Source organism: Salmo salar, chromosome 24 (genome assembly GCF_965601325.2).
Source record: "Salmo salar chromosome 24, fSalSal1, whole genome shotgun sequence".
In the NCBI taxonomy this organism is placed as follows: domain Eukaryota; kingdom Metazoa; phylum Chordata; class Actinopteri; order Salmoniformes; family Salmonidae; genus Salmo; species Salmo salar.
In genome coordinates this window covers 25,596,191-25,613,595 of record NC_138314.1, presented here as the reverse complement: position 1 = coordinate 25,613,595, position 17,405 = coordinate 25,596,191, and the positions used below count along the sequence as shown (strand labels likewise).

Sequence of the window (17,405 nt, the reverse complement as noted above, 5' to 3'; positions counted from 1 at the left end):
ATATGGATGTCGCAACTACAGATTTAAGTCTATCAAAAGTGTGTGGGTTTGTCCATTAGGCCTTGGATTTTTTTTATAAGCATGAATTAGATTGAACAATAAAAGCCTCACTTTTATTCCATAGACTGGGATCCGCACTACACAGCTGTTGCAAGAATGCATTTTCACTGGCTGTCCACTGGTTTCAAAAACAATGATTGACAAGCAGTAGTGGGTTCAAATACACATTTAGATTTGTGAACAGCCATCCACAACAACCACAATCCGTAAAGCGCACATAGCTCAATGAGAGAGCAGCAGTTCACATCAATGCGCTATGTAGATATCAATAATAAGTGATATCCGTATCACAGTAGACTACACTACTGCTGTCATCCTGATACCTCCAAGCTAAACTTTTAGTCAAATTGGATAATCTTTGGATGCCGACGGCAGTCACACCATTGGAAGACATAGCTTAGACTGTAGCCTACAAAAGCCGATTCCTGCTCTTTTCCCGCGATCCATAAAACACATTTGGTGTGTCATCATAGTGGTCTCTGACTTGTGGTCAGACTCGCTCAGATGGAACAAACTTACATTTGCGCCTTTTTCAGTGTTGATTTGAATGTCATTAAGAAAACAAACATCCTTTCTGAATTTAAAAGTAATCCTCGAAGTAATCATCTAGTTTTTCAAAAGTATCTGTAATCTGATTACAATAGTTTTGCTGGGAACGTAACGGATTACAGTTATCGTTTTCTGTAATCCCTTACTTGTAACAGATTACATGTAATCCATTACTCTCCAACCCTGTCAAGGAACACATGAAAGCCAGAAGAGACATAATCAAAAGAACCTGAAAAGGCCTTGTTCATTAGCTCCAGAACAAAATCAACCTTTAGCAGGAGAGTGAACAAATGGAAGTGCTTTAATATGGGTCATGGAAACAGACCATTTAGTATTATGGCTGTCTGTCTCGAATGGTGCAGTTCCACCCTTTCAAAACAGATTTAATGTATATGCCACCTAGTGGATCAAATGCTAAAGGATGTACATCAATCAGATAGTAGATCATTTATGTATGAATACTCTGCTTGTTTGTAGAATCCATAGACCGTAGGTAGAATCTAATAATAATTGAATAATTTATATTTTATAAAAATGATCTAATAAAACACAGTGATCAATAACTGAGGTGGGTGACCTCTACACAGCCTGTACGGTGCTTGTTTTCCTTTATTTTTTGGGGGGACACCTGATGAATGTTTGTAGATTTAGGTACTTTCTCCAACAATTCGTCGTCTAGATAAGACACTCTCAATATTTCTATTACTTTACATATAGCCTAGCTGTATACCTTTTATATTTTAATGTAGGCCTATTTTATTGACAGAAGCTTGACATTATTTTCTTCAGTTCAAAGTATCGAATGTGCGGAGTGATTCATAAATAGGCTCCCGTCCCCAGTCCCCAATACTGTAAACTGGAAGGAAAAAAGTGCTATGACAACAGGTGCACAATGTAGGTCCGTGGGAGGCAGCTTTCCGTGCAGGTAAGAGAAAATTCGAAATAAAAAACATTGCAACATATTCTCGATTAAAAGAAAAGCGCGATAAAAATGTGCTCAAGACTAGCAAAACATGTAAAAGATCACGAATTACAATAACATTGTAGCTACAGGTGAATCGCCATCTCTCCATCACCTGTCAGGGCGTGTTTCAATGGTTAGGACCAGATGATAAAATCTCTAACGAGTAGTCAGTCTACCATCACATTTATGCATATTATCGTGTCGCATAGAACAATGTTTATTTTGTTTTACATGTTATATAAATATTTTCAGCATGGCGTGTAATATAGGCTATTGCGTATGTCGTATGTTCAATAGACCTACTGTTTACGTTTTCAGGTGTGGTGAATGTAATGGAAAACAACCATCAGGTAAATCACGGAGAAAAACATCCTCAGCACTGGAGGAGCTGCAAGTTGATCGTAGACCCCGCGTTGAAGAATGGGTTTTATAAAGTGTATCGTTACGATGGGCAACATTTCAACATGCCAGTGAGTAAATTTAATTTTGGATTTTTACATCTAGTTGTGTTAGGCCACTTGTTGAACGTTATTACAGATACTGTAGCCCTTGACCAGGGGCGAAAATCTGATATCAACTTTGGAGGGGACAATTACATGAAATTTTCCCAAGAGCAATTCCTGAGGGGGACACCAAAAGTAGTGCTGTAACACATAGCCTACATTGTAATATGGTAAATGTATATTGAGGAACCAAAGAAATAAGGTGTTTGCCGTACTCCTAACTACCGGTACCCAAAACTACACAACTAATCACAACAGCAATACCATTGCCTTTAACAAATCTTAGTTCAGTCACCAGTTTAAGTTGAGAGTGGGGGTATCCATGGCGTCTTCCAATTATGTTCCTATTTTACAAGTCCAAAAAATTGAGAACCTTTCATAATGTTGCCAAACAAAGACTCAACAAACTTACCTGAGACTCCCTGTCTCTGCCAGTCTGTCCCTGCATATCTGTCCCCAACTCTGCTGTCTGTGTGCCATCTGTTGCCTGCTCTTCCTAATGACATCATTGTGAAACATTTCCATTAGAATTTCATTTCTTTCTTATGAACATTTTATCAACTAGTCTTTGAGATATTAGGCTACTAGGGTTCTTACTATGCGTTTTGGTGTACTGAAAAATACTCTGATGTCCGCCTTTTATTTTTCTGCCATTTTTCTACCTGGCTGGCTGGCTGGCTACACACACACACAGTGTGTAGGTTATTTACAGTAGGAGATGGGCTTCTATCATCTTCAATCATTCTATTTGGGCTTCGATCTAAAAGGTAGCTAGCAAATGTGAAACGGATTAAAATGACAAGAGTTGACAGCTGTATGAGTTCCCCATTTACACAACATATGCTGCAACCTTTTGTAATTTTAATAGTTTGTTTCATATTGGCTGGCTTCCAACAATAGCTGAATTTGCAAAGCTAGCGAGCACCAATTCCGTTTCAGTGGTGTTTGCTATAATCTTTGCTACCCGGGTTAAATAAAGGTGAAATAAAATAAATAAATAAAAGTTCACTTGTGACAATTTAGCTTTTGCAACGAGACCATTAAATATATTTAAGACAATGGAAGAAGAGAGTGTAGTTCTGTTCAGTTTGGATTTCAGTTTATCGCTAACCTTATCACAGGGACTTTCAAGCACTAACTTACATCATCTGCATGCTGATTCCATCTTTGACGACGCCACATAAATGGAATAGGTACTAGCTAGCTTAATAGTTAATATTTGCGCGCTAGCTCTGCATATTCAGCTAGTGTGTGTGCGCGATTGACTGGATTAAGCTCACGTCAGTTACGTGCATTGAGTGCCTTTCAGACAGTAGATACGACCTCTCTGTTACCTAGCAAGCTAAGGAACTGGCAGTGGATCAAACCATTGTGAGGCAAAGGGTGGGGGGGGGGGGGGTTGCAATCTTTTGAAACTTAAAAACGCGCTATTAAGTGTCTATAATCAGCACAATTGCTTTCATTGCGTATTATTAATATAATTTAAATTATATAGTTATGTTTCAGTGATATATTGGGGGGGACAAATCATATTTTTCCCAGGATGGGGGGGTCGTGTCCCCCCCGTCCCCCCCGGGATTTCCGCCCCTGCCCTTGACCTAAACTTTCTTTTGACAACACACCTTTTTTCTGTTCCCACATGAGTGTTCTTACCTCCTTGATGTATACTGTATCAGGTTCAGGACTTAGGGGCATTTCCTGTGGATACTGTCCGCGATCCCAGAATCTGTCGTCTTTGGACCAAATTCAGAGACACTGACCTGCTGGTCCCCAAATTTAAGGTAACACCTCATTTTCTGCGATGACGTCATGTGAAATGCAATCTTAGATGGATAATAATCATTGTTTACCAACTGACAGTCTGTTATCTGATTAATGTTTATAGATTGATGAATGCTATGTCGGCCCTCCCAAGGAAGTGACATTTGCCAGGTTAAATGACAATGTAAGGGAGGGTTTCTTGACTGACATGTGCATAAAGTACGGACAGATTGAGGAAGTGGAAATCTTATATAATCCTAAAAACAAGAAGCATTTAGGAATTGCTAAAGTCATCTTCGACACAGTCAAGGCTGCAAAGGACACTGTGGAACACCTTCATGACACCTCTGTCATGGGGAACATTATCCACGTGGAACTTGATCCAAAGGGTAGGTTAATATAATAGATTGATAATTGAAAATAGGCTTAATTACACATACATAACTAATGTCAATACATGTGATAATAGATTATGATTTTCAATTGGCTTTTGGGTGGTGATCCATCTGACTCTAATAATTTTTTAGGTAAAAACAGAATGCGGTACTTCCATCTTCTTGTTAGTGGACTCTACACCCCTTGGACATTGCCACTGGGCAGTGATGAGCACACCCTCCAACGCCTAACTGAGAGATTGCAGGTAATATAGTTTTACTGCTCTACTGTTCTAATGTGTTCCATTTCTAGTTCTTCGACAGACAGAATTCAATCTTATGTTTATTACTGCTCATTAAAATCAAATCAAATTGTATTAGTCACATGTGCCAAATACAACAGGTGTAGACCTTACAGTGAAATGCTTACTTACGAGCCCCTAACCAACAATGCAGTTTAAAAAAATACGGATAAGAATAAGAAATAAAGGTAACAAGTAAATAAAGAGCAGCAGTAAAATAACAATAGCGAGACTATATACAGGGGGGTACCGGTACAGAGGCAATGTGCGGGGGCACCGGTTAGTTGAGGTAATATGTACATGTAGCCAGAGTTATTAAAGTGACTATGCATAGATGATAACAACAGAGAGTAGCAGCGGTGTAAAATGGGGGGGGGGGGGGGGGGGGGGGGGGCAATGCAAATAGTCTGGGTGGCCATTTGATTAGATGTTCAGGAGTCTTATGGCTTGGGGGTAGAAGCTGTTTAGAAGCCTCTTGGACCTAGACTTGGCACTCCGGTACCGCTTGCCATGCGGTAGCAGAGAGAACAGTCTATGACTAAGGTAGCTGGAGTCTTTGACAATTTTTAGGGCCTTCCTCTGACACCGCCTGGTATAGAGGACCTGGATGGCAGGAAGCTTGGCCCCAGTGATGTACTGGGCCGTTCGCATTACCCTCTGTAGTGCCTTACAGTCGGAGGACGAGCAGTTGCCATACCAGGCAGTGAAGCAACCAGTCAGGATGCTCTCGATGGTGCAGATGAAGAACCATTTGAGGGTTCTACAGGACCCATGATCTGAGGACCCATGCCAAATATTTTCAGTCTCTTGAGGGAGAATAGGTTTGGTGTTGGTGTGCTTGGACCATGTTAGTTTGTTGGTGATGTGGACACCAAGGAAATTGAAGCTCTCAACCTGCTCCACTGCAGCACCATCGATGAGAATGGGGCTGTGCTCGGTCTTGTTTTTCCTGTAGTCCACAATCATCTCCTTTGTCTTGATCACGTTGAGGGAGAGGTTGTTGCCCTGGCACCACACGGCCAGGTCTCTGACCTCCTCCCCATAGGCTGTCTCGTCGGTGTCGGTGATCAGGCCTACCACTGTTGTGTCATCTGCAAACTTAATGATGGTGTTGGAGTCGTGCCTGGCCGTGCAATCATGACTGAACAGGGAGTACAGGAGGGGACTGAGCACGCACCCCTGAGGGGCCCCTGTGTTGAGGATCAGCGTGACGGATATGTTGTTACCCTTACCACCTGGGGGCGGCCCATCAGGAATTCCAGGATCCAGTTGCAGAGGGAGGTGTTTTGTCCCAGGGTCCTTAGCTTATTGATGAGCTTTGAGGGAACTATGGTGTTGAGCGCTGAGCTGTAGTCAATGAATAGCGTTCTCACATAGGTGTTCCTTTTGTCCAGGTGGGAAAGGGCAGTGTGGAGTGCAATCGAGATTGCATCATCTGTGGATCTGTTGGGGCAGTATGCAAATTGGGGTGGGTCTAGGGTTTCTGGGATAATGGCGTTGATGTGAGCCATGACCAGCCTTTCAAAGCACTTCATGGCTACAGATGTGAGTGCTACGGGTCGGTAGTTATTTAGGCAGGTTACCTTAGTGTTCTTGGGCACAAGCACTATGGTGGTCTGCTTAAAACATGTTGGTATTACAGACTCCGACAGGGAGAGGTTGAAATGTCAGTGAAGAAACTTGCCAGTTGGTCAGCCCATGCTCGCAGTACATGTCCTGGTAATCCGTCTGGCCCTGCAGCCTTGTGAATGTTGACCTGTTTAAAGGTCTTACTCACATCGGCTGCGAAGTGCGTGATCGCACAGTCTTCCAGAACAGCTGGTGCTCTCATGCATGTTTCAGTGTTATTTGCCTCGAAGCGACCATAGAAGTAGTTTAGCTCATCTGGTAGGCACATGTCACTTGGCAGCTCTCGACTGTGTTTCCCTTTGTAGACTGTAATGGTTTGCAAGCCCTGCCACATCCGACGAGCGTCAGAGCCGGTGTAGTACAGTTCATTTGCATTTACATTTTAGTCATTTAGCAGACGGTCTTATCCAGAGCGAGTTACAGTAGTGAATGCATACATTTCATACATTTTTTCTCCGTACTGGTCCCCCGTGGGAATCGAACCCACAACCCTGGCGTTGCAAACACCATGCTCAACCAACTGAGCCACACGGGACATTTGATCTTAGTCCTGTATTGACATTTTGCCTGTTTGATGGTTCGTCGGAGGGCATAGCGGGATTTCTTATAACCTTCCGGGTTAGAGTCACGCTCCTTGAAAGCGGCAGCTCTAGCCTTTAGCTCATTGTGGATGTTGCCAGTAATCAATCCATGGCTTCTGGTTGGGGTATGTACGTGCGGTCACTGTGGGGACGACGTCATCGATGCACTTATTGATGAAGCCAATGACTGATCTGGTGTACTCCTCAATGCCATTGGAGGAATCCCGGAACATATTCCAGTCTGTGCTAGCAAAAAAGTCCAGTAGCTTAGCATCTGCTTCATCTGACCGCTTTTTTTATTTATCTAGTCACTGGTGCTTCCTGCTTTAATTTTTGCTTGTAAGCAGGAATCAGGAGGATAGAATTATGGTCAGATTTGCAAAATGGGTGGCGACGAAGAGCTTTGTATGTGTCTTTGTGAGCGGAGTAAAGGTGGTCCTGAGTTTTTTTCCCTCTGGTTGCACATTTAACATGCTGATAGAAATGAGGTAAAACGGATTTAAGTTTCCCAGCATTAAAGTCCCCGGCTACTAGGAGCGCCGCCTCTGGGTGAACGTTTTCTTGTTTGCTTATGGCGGAATACAGCTCATTCAATGCTGTCTTAGTCTGTGGTGGTATGTAAACAGCTACGAACAATACAGATGAAAACTCTCTAGGTAGATAGTGTTGTCTACAGCTTATGATGAGATACTCTACCTCAGGCGAGCAATAGCTCAAAAACAACTTAGAAAAGTTGTTTTTGGTTATGGTGATGTGAGTAGACTCGGCTGAGGCAATGTGAGATGCTTCATTGCTTCATTTTAGCCACTTTGTTTTGTTTCCTCCATCTTCAGGACAGCAAACCTCTGCAGAAACTGACTGATGGGAGTTCATCATTGACAAGGTCTATTTCCAGTCCCACCAGCGTGGCTACACCTCTCTCCCTAGACACAGCCTACTCCAGTATCTGGCAGGACACACCGGGCAGCTTTGGGCAGACACCCCTCTCTCAGGGCACCCCTCATACCCCCTGCCTGTCTGGGACCCCCCTCTCTCAGGACTCTTGCTACTCTAGCCAGCACACTACCCCAGTCCACCAAGTCACTCAGGGTGAACATTCCTCATACGGTGCTCACAGACGCTTGAGGCGCGATGTCTGCTATCGTCAACCAGGGAGACCTTATATGAGATCCCACCATCAGAGCTCAGAGCTGAGCTCTCTCCTCAAACACCTCCAACCTCACCGTCCTCTCCAGCCCCAAACCCAGGTTGCTGGCAGCAGCTACAAGTCTTCCTTCTTCTGGTATCAGAACCGCCTGCCCTCGGCTGATGATAACCCTGCCACAGAGCCTCGTCTCCACCTCTCCCTTCCTGAACAGGAGTCCTGGAGGGTGCCCTCTCTACCTCCTGCCTCTGAGGCTTTCCCTCTGAGCAGCAGCTCTGCCAGTGCCACAAGTATGAATGTGGTGCCTCTGAGGGAGAGACCCCAGTCTCCCCCTTCTGGACCCGATGCGGGCCTTATAGATCCGCCCCCTTCCCCTCCCAATAACTCTCCTGGAAGCCCCATCCCAGAGGCAGAGAGCCACAGCCTGGACTCACGCATTGAGATGCTTCTCAGCAAGACTCAGAGTTCCTGCCTCCCTCTACATGGTGAAAGGAGTTTGGATGCTGAAGTGCACTCTCAGGACAGCCCTGTTTCCCCAGTCTCCCCTGTCTCGATGTACTCTCCTGAGTCTGACCACACCCCAGCCCGTAGTGGATCTCCCGTGAACTGTACCCACCCCACAACCAGTGATGGTCTGGAGGATGTCAGTCCCACTCCCCTCCCTGAGTGGGAAGGAGACGAGTCCCTTCCAGGGATGCCTTCTCTAATATGGACCTCACAGCCCCCCTGCCCCCCTGGGACACTCTCTCTCACTCAAAGGGAGAGAAGTAAAGGAACAGAGATGGACCATGCAGATCAGACAACCTCTAGTGAAAAGTATATGGGACGGGCCCTCCATTCCTTATCATTTTCTCAGGTATTGGAGAAAATAGAGAGTATGAATACATTGATATGTTTAACGAGATTTAACAAGCAACATCATAGATAAAGAATTAGGGACAGATTTCTTGCATTGCACATTGGGGAGCGGGTTACAATCTATTCATTTTACATTTCTTTCACAGGGTCTCCATTTGCCAGGGGAAGATAAGGACATCTCAAATGCGGGGCAATCTGGAATGTCGAATCCCAAAAGCCATTGTTCCAAGAGCATCACAGTCAACTCCTTCATTCCCTCCTTGCGACAGCCTCTTCCAATCTCCTCTCTCAATCACCTTGCTCCAATCCCTCCCTACAATCCTCACTCTTCAGTTCCCTCTTCCAATCCTCCCCCACCAATCACCCACTCCAACCACCCCATTCGATTCTCTCCCTCCAACCCTCACCCTCAAATCCCCCCTTCCATCCATCCCATTCCAGCTCCTCTTTCTATTCCAGTCCCACCTCCAAGATTCCATCTACTTCCTCCACACATTCCTCCCCCTCTCACTGTCCTTGGGCCTCCTCCAATTATGGCAGCCCCTCCCCCTGTCCTACATCCAGTTTACACATTTCCCTTGAATACGCTGCACACTGTGCATATGGACAAGGTGAATGGTCTGCCTGGGTGTGGCAGTGTGCCAGTGTCTTTTACTGGGCAACCTTGGCCCCTGCCTCCCTTCATGCCCACCTTCAACCCCTCTGTGCCCCCACCCGGCTACCTGCCTCTGCAGGAGGACCCTCATAAGGCCAGAGTGGAAAAAGTGCTGGCAGTTATTACGGAGGAGCTTAAGTCCATCGTGAAGAGAGACATCAACCGTAAAATGGTTGAGGGGGTAGCCTTCAGGGCGTTTGATGAGTGGTGGGATGGCCAGGAGCAGAAAGCTAAGGTGAGCTACTACCTAGTTGAAGTTCAGTATAGTTGAAGATACAGAACTCTTCTACACCACAGCAAAAGTATCTGTTTTGATACTTGTGGTTTGTTGCTATAATGTTTATAATGCTTCTTCATTTTGTCATTTTTCAGATTGCTGTAACTCTTGTGAGTGCCAGAGAGGGTAGAGTGGAGGTGAGGACCAAACCAAGAGACTCCCTAAGACAGAACATTGGCCCGCGTGGTGCCACCAACCTGCCTTCCTTCAAGGTAGGCTTCTGCTGCTGCTACTAAACGTATCATGAAGGAGCTCTAACAAGGTACAGTGTGACTGTGTCTGTGGAGGTGATTATCATGATGATCGTGACTTGTGTTCATGTGTAGGTAAAGAAGAAAGAGTCCGATGATCCAACTGCCTCAGAGGACCCCAAAGGAAAGTGTCCTTACACACCTGTTAATGATGCGCATGAGAGTGCTGGTTAGTGCTGTGCATTCGGACAAGGCAACATATTTACTCCCCAGTACGATTTCAATTGGTCTTACAATGAAAATATTGTGAATGCTTAGCACGCTTTCTTTCTCTTTCCCCTCAGAGCTGGAGAGTAATATAACGAATCACACATTGGACAGGTCCCCAAAAACTGGAAGTATTCCAGCTGTGAGGCGAAGACATGCAAGGCCACTGGAGCTGGACAGTGAGGGGGAAGAGGAGAGCGGAGAGAAAGAGGGGGAGCCAACAAGAGGCGAAGAGGAGGATACTGTGGCAGCAGACAAGGTTCCCCAACGCCAGGTACACCAGAGGTTTCCAGCTGTCAATCAACTGCAATACTGAAATGTCAAATGTATTTCATCAAATTATATGTTTAAGTTGCATTAACCAGTTTATTTTTTTTTCAGCAGAGGGATGAAGATGATGACAGTGAACAAAAAGAGGAAGAAGTGGACGATGATGAAGATGATGGGGTCTTCTCTAAAGTTACACGAGGATTACAGTCTCCAAATGAGGGTAATGTTTAAGAAGCTTTGAGTTTTTGTCTTAAGGGGTTTTAACAGTTGCTTAATAAATCTACTTCAATAAATCTGTTACACGTACTGAAATGCACATTATTGTTTTGTCATTTACCAGAAGTTGCTAGGGTAAGCCTCTCAGAGGTAGAGTCTTACTCCTCAGAAGACAGTGAATACCTCTCAGAGTCTGACTCCTCTGACTCCTCCTTTGAGGAAAGTGAAGACTTCTCAGACTATGACTCCAGTTCTAACCAGGAGACAGAGGAAGAGGAGGAGACAGATGGAGATGCTGATGAGGTCAACAGGGAGGTAGAGTGTGTGGTGTTGTCATCAGATGAGGAGGAGATGGATCTGGAGCCCCCGGCCACACCCTCAGCCCCTCTTACCCCAGGCACAGAGCTGGACCTACTGGATGGGTCAGAGCCGGTCCTGAGGGATCAGCCTGGGGAGGAGAAGTACTCAGTCTGTCTGACTCGAGATGTCTTTGGGCGCACCAGCAGCACAAGCCGACCTGACCCAGGGATGGAGCTCCTGTCCAGTGAGCACCACCATGATCTCCAGGCCCCCTCACCCATAGGACTGCCAGGTAGATTTTAAAGACATGCATGTATTGGTAAATAATAATAAAAGTGCTCTTCAATAACAACTCTTATGTATGCATTTTAAGCCTGACAGCAATTACAGGGATTAGATTCAACAAAACAGAGTGTTTGTTTTCCTCTACCAGCAGTGGTGGAGCCTGATTTTGCAGTGGAGATAGATAGCCCTGAATGGAGCGTTGAGTCACCAGATAACGTGGAGAACCTCCGGCCTCTCACCCCTACTGGCTCTCTGGGGGACAGCGACTCAGACCTGCTGTTCAAGAGCAAACCAACCCCCCCTGCTGTGGAGGAGGTGGAACTGCCACACACTCCTGGTCGGGGAGCAGAGGCCCTCCTTGAGAGTGAGGAGGACTCTATGGACCACCTCCTCTCCCGCTCCCCCACAGACAGTGAGCCTTTGTCCCAGAGCCACCCCACTCATCCCCCTGCCTTAGCCTCGTACCCAACATACGAGGACATGCCCAAAACACCAGGCAGAGATGAGAGGGGTCTATGGAATCCCCTTACCACCTGGAGGGTGCCAGTGACACCGGGTAGGGAGACGGGCCTCACAGAGGGAGGCCCGGGGTTTAGTCCCACTCCCTGTAGCCCTTTCCCCCTCCCCTCCATGTCCACCGGCCTCTACATCAGGACCCCACGAACCCCTGGGAGGGACTTCATCCCAACCAAGAGAACACACAGGAATACCACCGTTATGTTGGCCTCTTCACAGAGGATTAATGGTGCTCCTTTATCCTGTGATGAAATGCTTACAGACTCACCTGTTCTAGCTTCTTCTCCTAGCAGCCTGTCTGAGTCATCAGCAGAGACTCCTGGCCATGGGTGTGTGTGGCTTAATCCTAATCCTGGGTCCCAGAGGAAGATACCCCTGCAGGGCCTGGAGAAATGGTCAGGGCTGACAGATGTGGAGAACCAGAGAGAGATGTTGAAGTGCTCCTGGAGGAGGGTACAACCAAGAATGAGGCGGAAGATGAGGCGGAGGATGAAGCGGAGGATGAGGCGATGGCAAAGGATGAGGTCAGTGCAGAGAGCCATGCCCTCTGTCTTTTCGGCCAGTCCCTGTCGTCGGTCACGAAGTGAGGAGATGACTGTCCTCCACAGTGTCTGGAAGGATGGCCTGGATGAGGAGGATTCCAAGCTGCTGCAGGTCACCTATGACAGGCTGCTACAGCAGGACAATGGCTTCAGCTGGCTCAGTGACACTCTCTGGGTCCCCCACCCTCATATCCTTTACTACAGAGCTGTTATTACCATACTGTCACTGGACTCTGATACACTAATGGGATCTCAACTGTTATTGTGTATGTTTTAGAATTCATTTCTTATAGACTAACTGTTGCACATTGACATTAATTAAGAATTGCATACATATTCCTCTATACATCAGTGAATTATTGTCTAGTTCCCTTGACCCCTTTGCACTCACCAGAGTCTTGACGGAGAAGAGGAAGGAGCTCAATGGTTGGATGTGGGACCATGTGACAGGATCTGCCCGCAGCGAGGGCTTTTACAAAATCAGCAAGAATGACAAAATAAAATACCTCAACAGCAAGTGTTTGACTACAGACCAGCCCCCTGCAGACACCCAGGTATTCAGAGAGGAACAGCTCTTCCCCCATGTTAACGTATGCCGTACCTGATAATTGACAGCTTTGATAATGGACTATATTTAATTTCTGCAGGGGGTGAGTCTTTCAGCCCAGCCGCACCCTTCCCTGCGGTCTGGGTCTGAGTTCAGGTCTGAACAACGGCGTCTGCTCTCCTCCTTCAGCTGTGACAGTGACCTGCTCAGGTTTAACCAGCTTAAGGTCAGTCAACCACTCATCTGTGCCCAGACAGACAGTACAGTTCAGTGTATCTCTCTGCAGACGACATGAGGCTTTAGTCACAGACGATATTCCTGTGTTTCAGTTCCGCAAGAAGAGGATTCGTTTCTGCCGCAGTCACATCCATGACTGGGGCCTGTTTGCCCTGGAGCCCATAGCAGCAGATGAGATGGTGATTGAGTATGTGGGCCAGTGCATCAGACAGGTGAGACACAGACTGGGCCACAGTACACAGTAAATAGGTAGGACAATAAGGGACATGAAGTAAGGGGCACAGCAGACTGGTGTAACATTTTGATACATATTCATTTACATGTACATTTCATCTAGAGCTAATTCTTAACTGAGTGACTTGTGTGAATGGGCACGCCACCCCTCTCCTCAGGTGATTGCAGATATGCGGGAGAAGCGCTATGAAGATGAGGGGATTGGGAGCAGCTACCTGTTCCGGGTCGATCAGGATACCATCATCGACGCCACTAAATATGGGAACTTGGCCAGATTTATCAACCACAGCTGCAATGTGAGTGGTATATGGTCTATGGAAATGTTTTGCATTTCAGAACTATTGTGTTGTAAATGGTTTGATTTATAGTACTGATAATTTATTAAACATTTTGGAAACAGATACAATGGTCGGACTATCACACATAGGGGTTGCAAATGGAGGGTATATTACTGGAAACGTTCAAAGTTGACCAGTAAAATACCAGATTTTTTTTGGCATCGTTCAATCTAGCACAAGACACCTAGTGGCTCTTTTTGGGTACTTCAGATTATTACAGGTGTCTAATTCAAATCAAATCAAATTTTATTAGTCATATGCGCCGAATACAACAGGTGTAGACCTTACAGTGAAATGCTTACTTACGAGCCCCCAACCAACAATGCCGTTTCCAAAAATACGGATACGAATAAGAAATAAAAGTAACAAGTAATTAAAGAGCAGCAGTAAAATAACAATAGCGAGACTATATACAGGGGGGTACCAGTTCAGAGTAAATGTGCGGGGGCACCGGTTAGTTGAGGTAATATGTACATGTAGGTAGAGTTATTGAAGTGACTATGCATAGATGACAACAACAGAGAGTCGCAGCGGTGTAACGAGGGGGTTGGGGGGCAATGCAAATAGTCTAGGTAGCCATTTGATTAGATGTTCAGGAGTCTTATGGCTTGGGGGTAGAAGCTGTTTAGAAGCCTCTGGACCTAGACTTGGCGCTCCGGGTACCGCTTGCCGTGCGGTAGCAGAGAGAACAGTCTATGACTAGGGTGGCTGGAGTCTTTGACAATTTTTAGAGCCTTCCTCTGACACCGCCTGGTATAGAGGACCTGGATGGCAGGCAGCTTAGCCCCAGTGATGTACTGGGCCATTCACACTACCCTCTGTAGTGCCTTGCGGTCGGAGGCCGAGCAGTTACCATACCAGGCAGTGAATCAACCAGTCAGGATGTTCTCGATGGTGCAGCTGTAGAACCTTTTGAGGATCTGAGGACCCATGCCAAATCTTTTCAGTGCATTTTAATTATCTCTGGTCCTCTGTGTGTTCAATTAATTAAATAATTGATTAAATAATTAAAAAGATGAATGCTGTAAAACATTATCCTAAATATTTACCATCAACTTAGTTAATACCATTGGTGTTTAATATAAAGTTTTCAGCATGGAATATCCTTTATATTTTTTACAGACTTATTTATTTTACTATGTCAATATGTGTTTATTGTAAATGTTTTGGCGTCAAACTGCTGGCAGTTGTGAAAAAAGTCAATAGTTGGAAGAGTTTCAGAGTTCATTGAAAATAATGGCATTGTTGATTAGATGCTTTTTTCATTAATTACGATATTTTCTCTTTAGCCATATGTTATATCCACTACACACTCATGGACAATATGGACATGAATACTACACATTAATACATTTTTCAAAAGTTATTCAGGTATAAATTACCAAAGTTATAATAGATTGCCATAGATTTTCTGTTAATGACCAAAATAACTGAATATTCCAGTAACTTTGGTAAATTACCGGTAGCTTTGCAACTCTAATCACACTGATGACTTAGTAACAATTTTTCTCTCTTCAGCCTAATTGCTATGCAAAAATAATCACAGTGAAATCCCAGAAGAAGATAGTGATCTACTCCCGGCAGCCCATCAGTGTCAATGAGGAGATCACGTATGATTACAAGTTCCCCATCGAGGATGAGAAGATTCCCTGTCTGTGTGGAGCAGAGAACTGCCAGGGCTCCCTCAACTGAACTCTGAACCCTTATCTCCAGCCCCCCTCTCAAGCACTAACTCCTGACTGTCCTGCTGCCTTATAGTTCCTGACATAGGAAAAATAATACCTCCCTTTCCAACCAAGGTTCATGAAGAGTGGAGCAAGCTGAAGATTCAAAAATGTTCAGCAACTCTTGGGCAGACAATTGAAGTTCCTTTAAAAGAAAGTTATTTATTGTTAAAACAGTTTGTGGAAAAACCACACACCCCCTGCACCAGGGATGTGCGCTGTTCTCCTCTCTCTTAAAAATACTATACAGGATGGGGTATGATATTGCCTTGCCCTGTAGAGGTGATTTCTTGTGTAAATGTGTACATGATGAGTTAAATGTTTTCATTCATGAGAGCTAATGAAGATGTATTCAGCTTGTGTCAAGCATTTTACTAAGTTATTTTGGTAATTGTTCTCTCAGGTTGGTTGTTTTAGGCAGAGTGGTCACTATATTTATAAATTATTTGGTTCATTATGTCTTTTTCATAAGTTCTCTCTCGCACAGACAAACAAACACTGTGAATGAGGAAGGAGTCACAATGCAGTTGTATTTTTTATTACACACACTTAAAAATGTATGCTGAAAGTATCCAAAGTAAAAAAGGTTACGAGAGCAATTGGGGGAATCACAATGAACAAGTAAAGTGTAAAAAATACTTTTAGTTCATTGAAAGGATACAATAAACTGACATGTTGTCATTGTGCATCTTATTGAGTCATATGTTGTGGTTTATTACTTCCTTCCACTTAAATAGGATTTTTTTCCAGAAGGCAAATAAGGCAATGTGAAGCTAAGACAACAGAGTTAATGTCATACTTAAAAATTGCTTGTTAATACCAGATTTGATAGCATAGCTGGCTCAAATCTAATGATGATGTCTGCTCTTTTGCTGTTGCTTTGGATTGTACATCAACATATTTGATCATACTTTGATAGTCACAAAAATGTGTTTTCTAAGCCCAAAACAAATACACAGCCTTCGGAAAGTTGTCACACTCTTTGACTTTTTCCATATTTTGTTGTGTTACAGCCTGAATTTATTACATTGAGATGTTGTGTCACTGGCCACACACAATACCCCATAATGTCAAAGTGGAATTATGTTTTTAGAAATGTTTACAAATGGATTAAAAATGTAAAGCTGAAATGTCTTGAGTCAATAAGTATTCAACCCATTTGTTATGGCAAGCCTAAATATGTTCAGGAGTAGAACTTAGTAGAACTTGCTTAAGAAGTCACATAGTAAGCTGCATGGCCTCAGTCTAAGTGCAATAATACTGTTTAACATGACTTTTAAATGACTACCTCATCTCTCACATACAATTATCTGTAAGGTCCCTCAGTCGAGCAGTGAATTTCAAACACAGATTCAACCAGGGAAGTTTTCCAATGTGTCGCAAAGAAGGGCAACTATTGGTAGATGGGTAAAAACAAAACAAAAAAAGCAGACATTGAATATCCCTTTGAGCGTGGTGAAGTTATTAATTACACTTCGGATGGTGTATCAATACACCCAGTCACTACAAAGATTCAGGCGTCTTTCCTAACTCAGTTGCCAGAGAGGAAGAAAACCGCTTAGGGATTTCACCATGTGGCCAATGGTGACTTTAAAACAGTTACAGAGTTTAATGGCTGTGATAGGACTGAGGATGGATCAACAACATTGTAGTTACTCCGCAATACTAACCTAAATGACAGAGTGAAAAGAAGGACGCCTGTACAAAATATAAATATTCCAAAACATGCATCCTGTTTGCAATGAAGCACTAACGTAAAACTGCAAAAAATGTAGCAAAGAAATGTACTTTATGTCCTGAATACAAAGCGTTATGTTTGGGGCAAATCCAACACATCACTGAGTACCACTCTTCATATTTTCAAGCATGGTGGTTGCTGCATCATGTTATGAGTATGCTTGTCATCGGCAAGGACTAAGGAGTTTTTTAGGATAAAAAGGAACGTAATAGAGCTAAGCATAGGCAAAAGCATAGACAAATTCACCTTTCAGCAGGACAATAACCTAAAAAACAATGCCAAATATACACTGGAGTTGCTTACCTAGACGACATTGAATGTTCCTGAGTGACTTAGTTACAGT

At 44.3% G+C, this 17,405-nt stretch overlaps 1 protein-coding gene across 1 annotated transcript; it reads left to right on the top strand.

Moving 5' to 3' along the window:
- Positions 1-1,900: 1,900 nt before the first annotated feature.
- Positions 1,901-15,515, top strand: LOC106585338 (histone-lysine N-methyltransferase SETD1B). Its single transcript, XM_045706622.2, has 17 exons — positions 1,901-2,043; positions 3,759-3,857; positions 3,962-4,226; positions 4,365-4,477; positions 7,557-8,723; positions 8,872-9,615; positions 9,753-9,869; positions 9,984-10,077; positions 10,193-10,389; positions 10,497-10,605; positions 10,726-11,193; positions 11,335-12,466; positions 12,639-12,798; positions 12,892-13,017; positions 13,121-13,240; positions 13,421-13,558; positions 15,119-15,515. Exons 1-17 carry the CDS (start codon positions 1,906-1,908, stop codon positions 15,290-15,292), a joined length of 5,361 nt encoding a protein of 1,786 aa, XP_045562578.1. The 5' UTR covers positions 1,901-1,905; the 3' UTR covers positions 15,293-15,515.
- Positions 15,516-17,405: the final 1,890 nt, after the last annotated feature.

Excerpts from the sequence above, each read along its gene's own strand:
- LOC106585338 (XM_045706622.2), top strand. The coding sequence starts at position 1,906 with ATGGAAAACAACCATCAGGTAAATCACGGAGAAAAACATCCTCAGCAC. Across the intron at positions 4,227-4,364 it reads CGTGGAACTTGATCCAAAGG|GTAAAAACAGAATGCGGTAC; the intron begins GTAGGTTAATAT and ends ATAATTTTTTAG. Across the intron at positions 13,018-13,120 it reads TCAGGTTTAACCAGCTTAAG|TTCCGCAAGAAGAGGATTCG; the intron begins GTCAGTCAACCA and ends CCTGTGTTTCAG.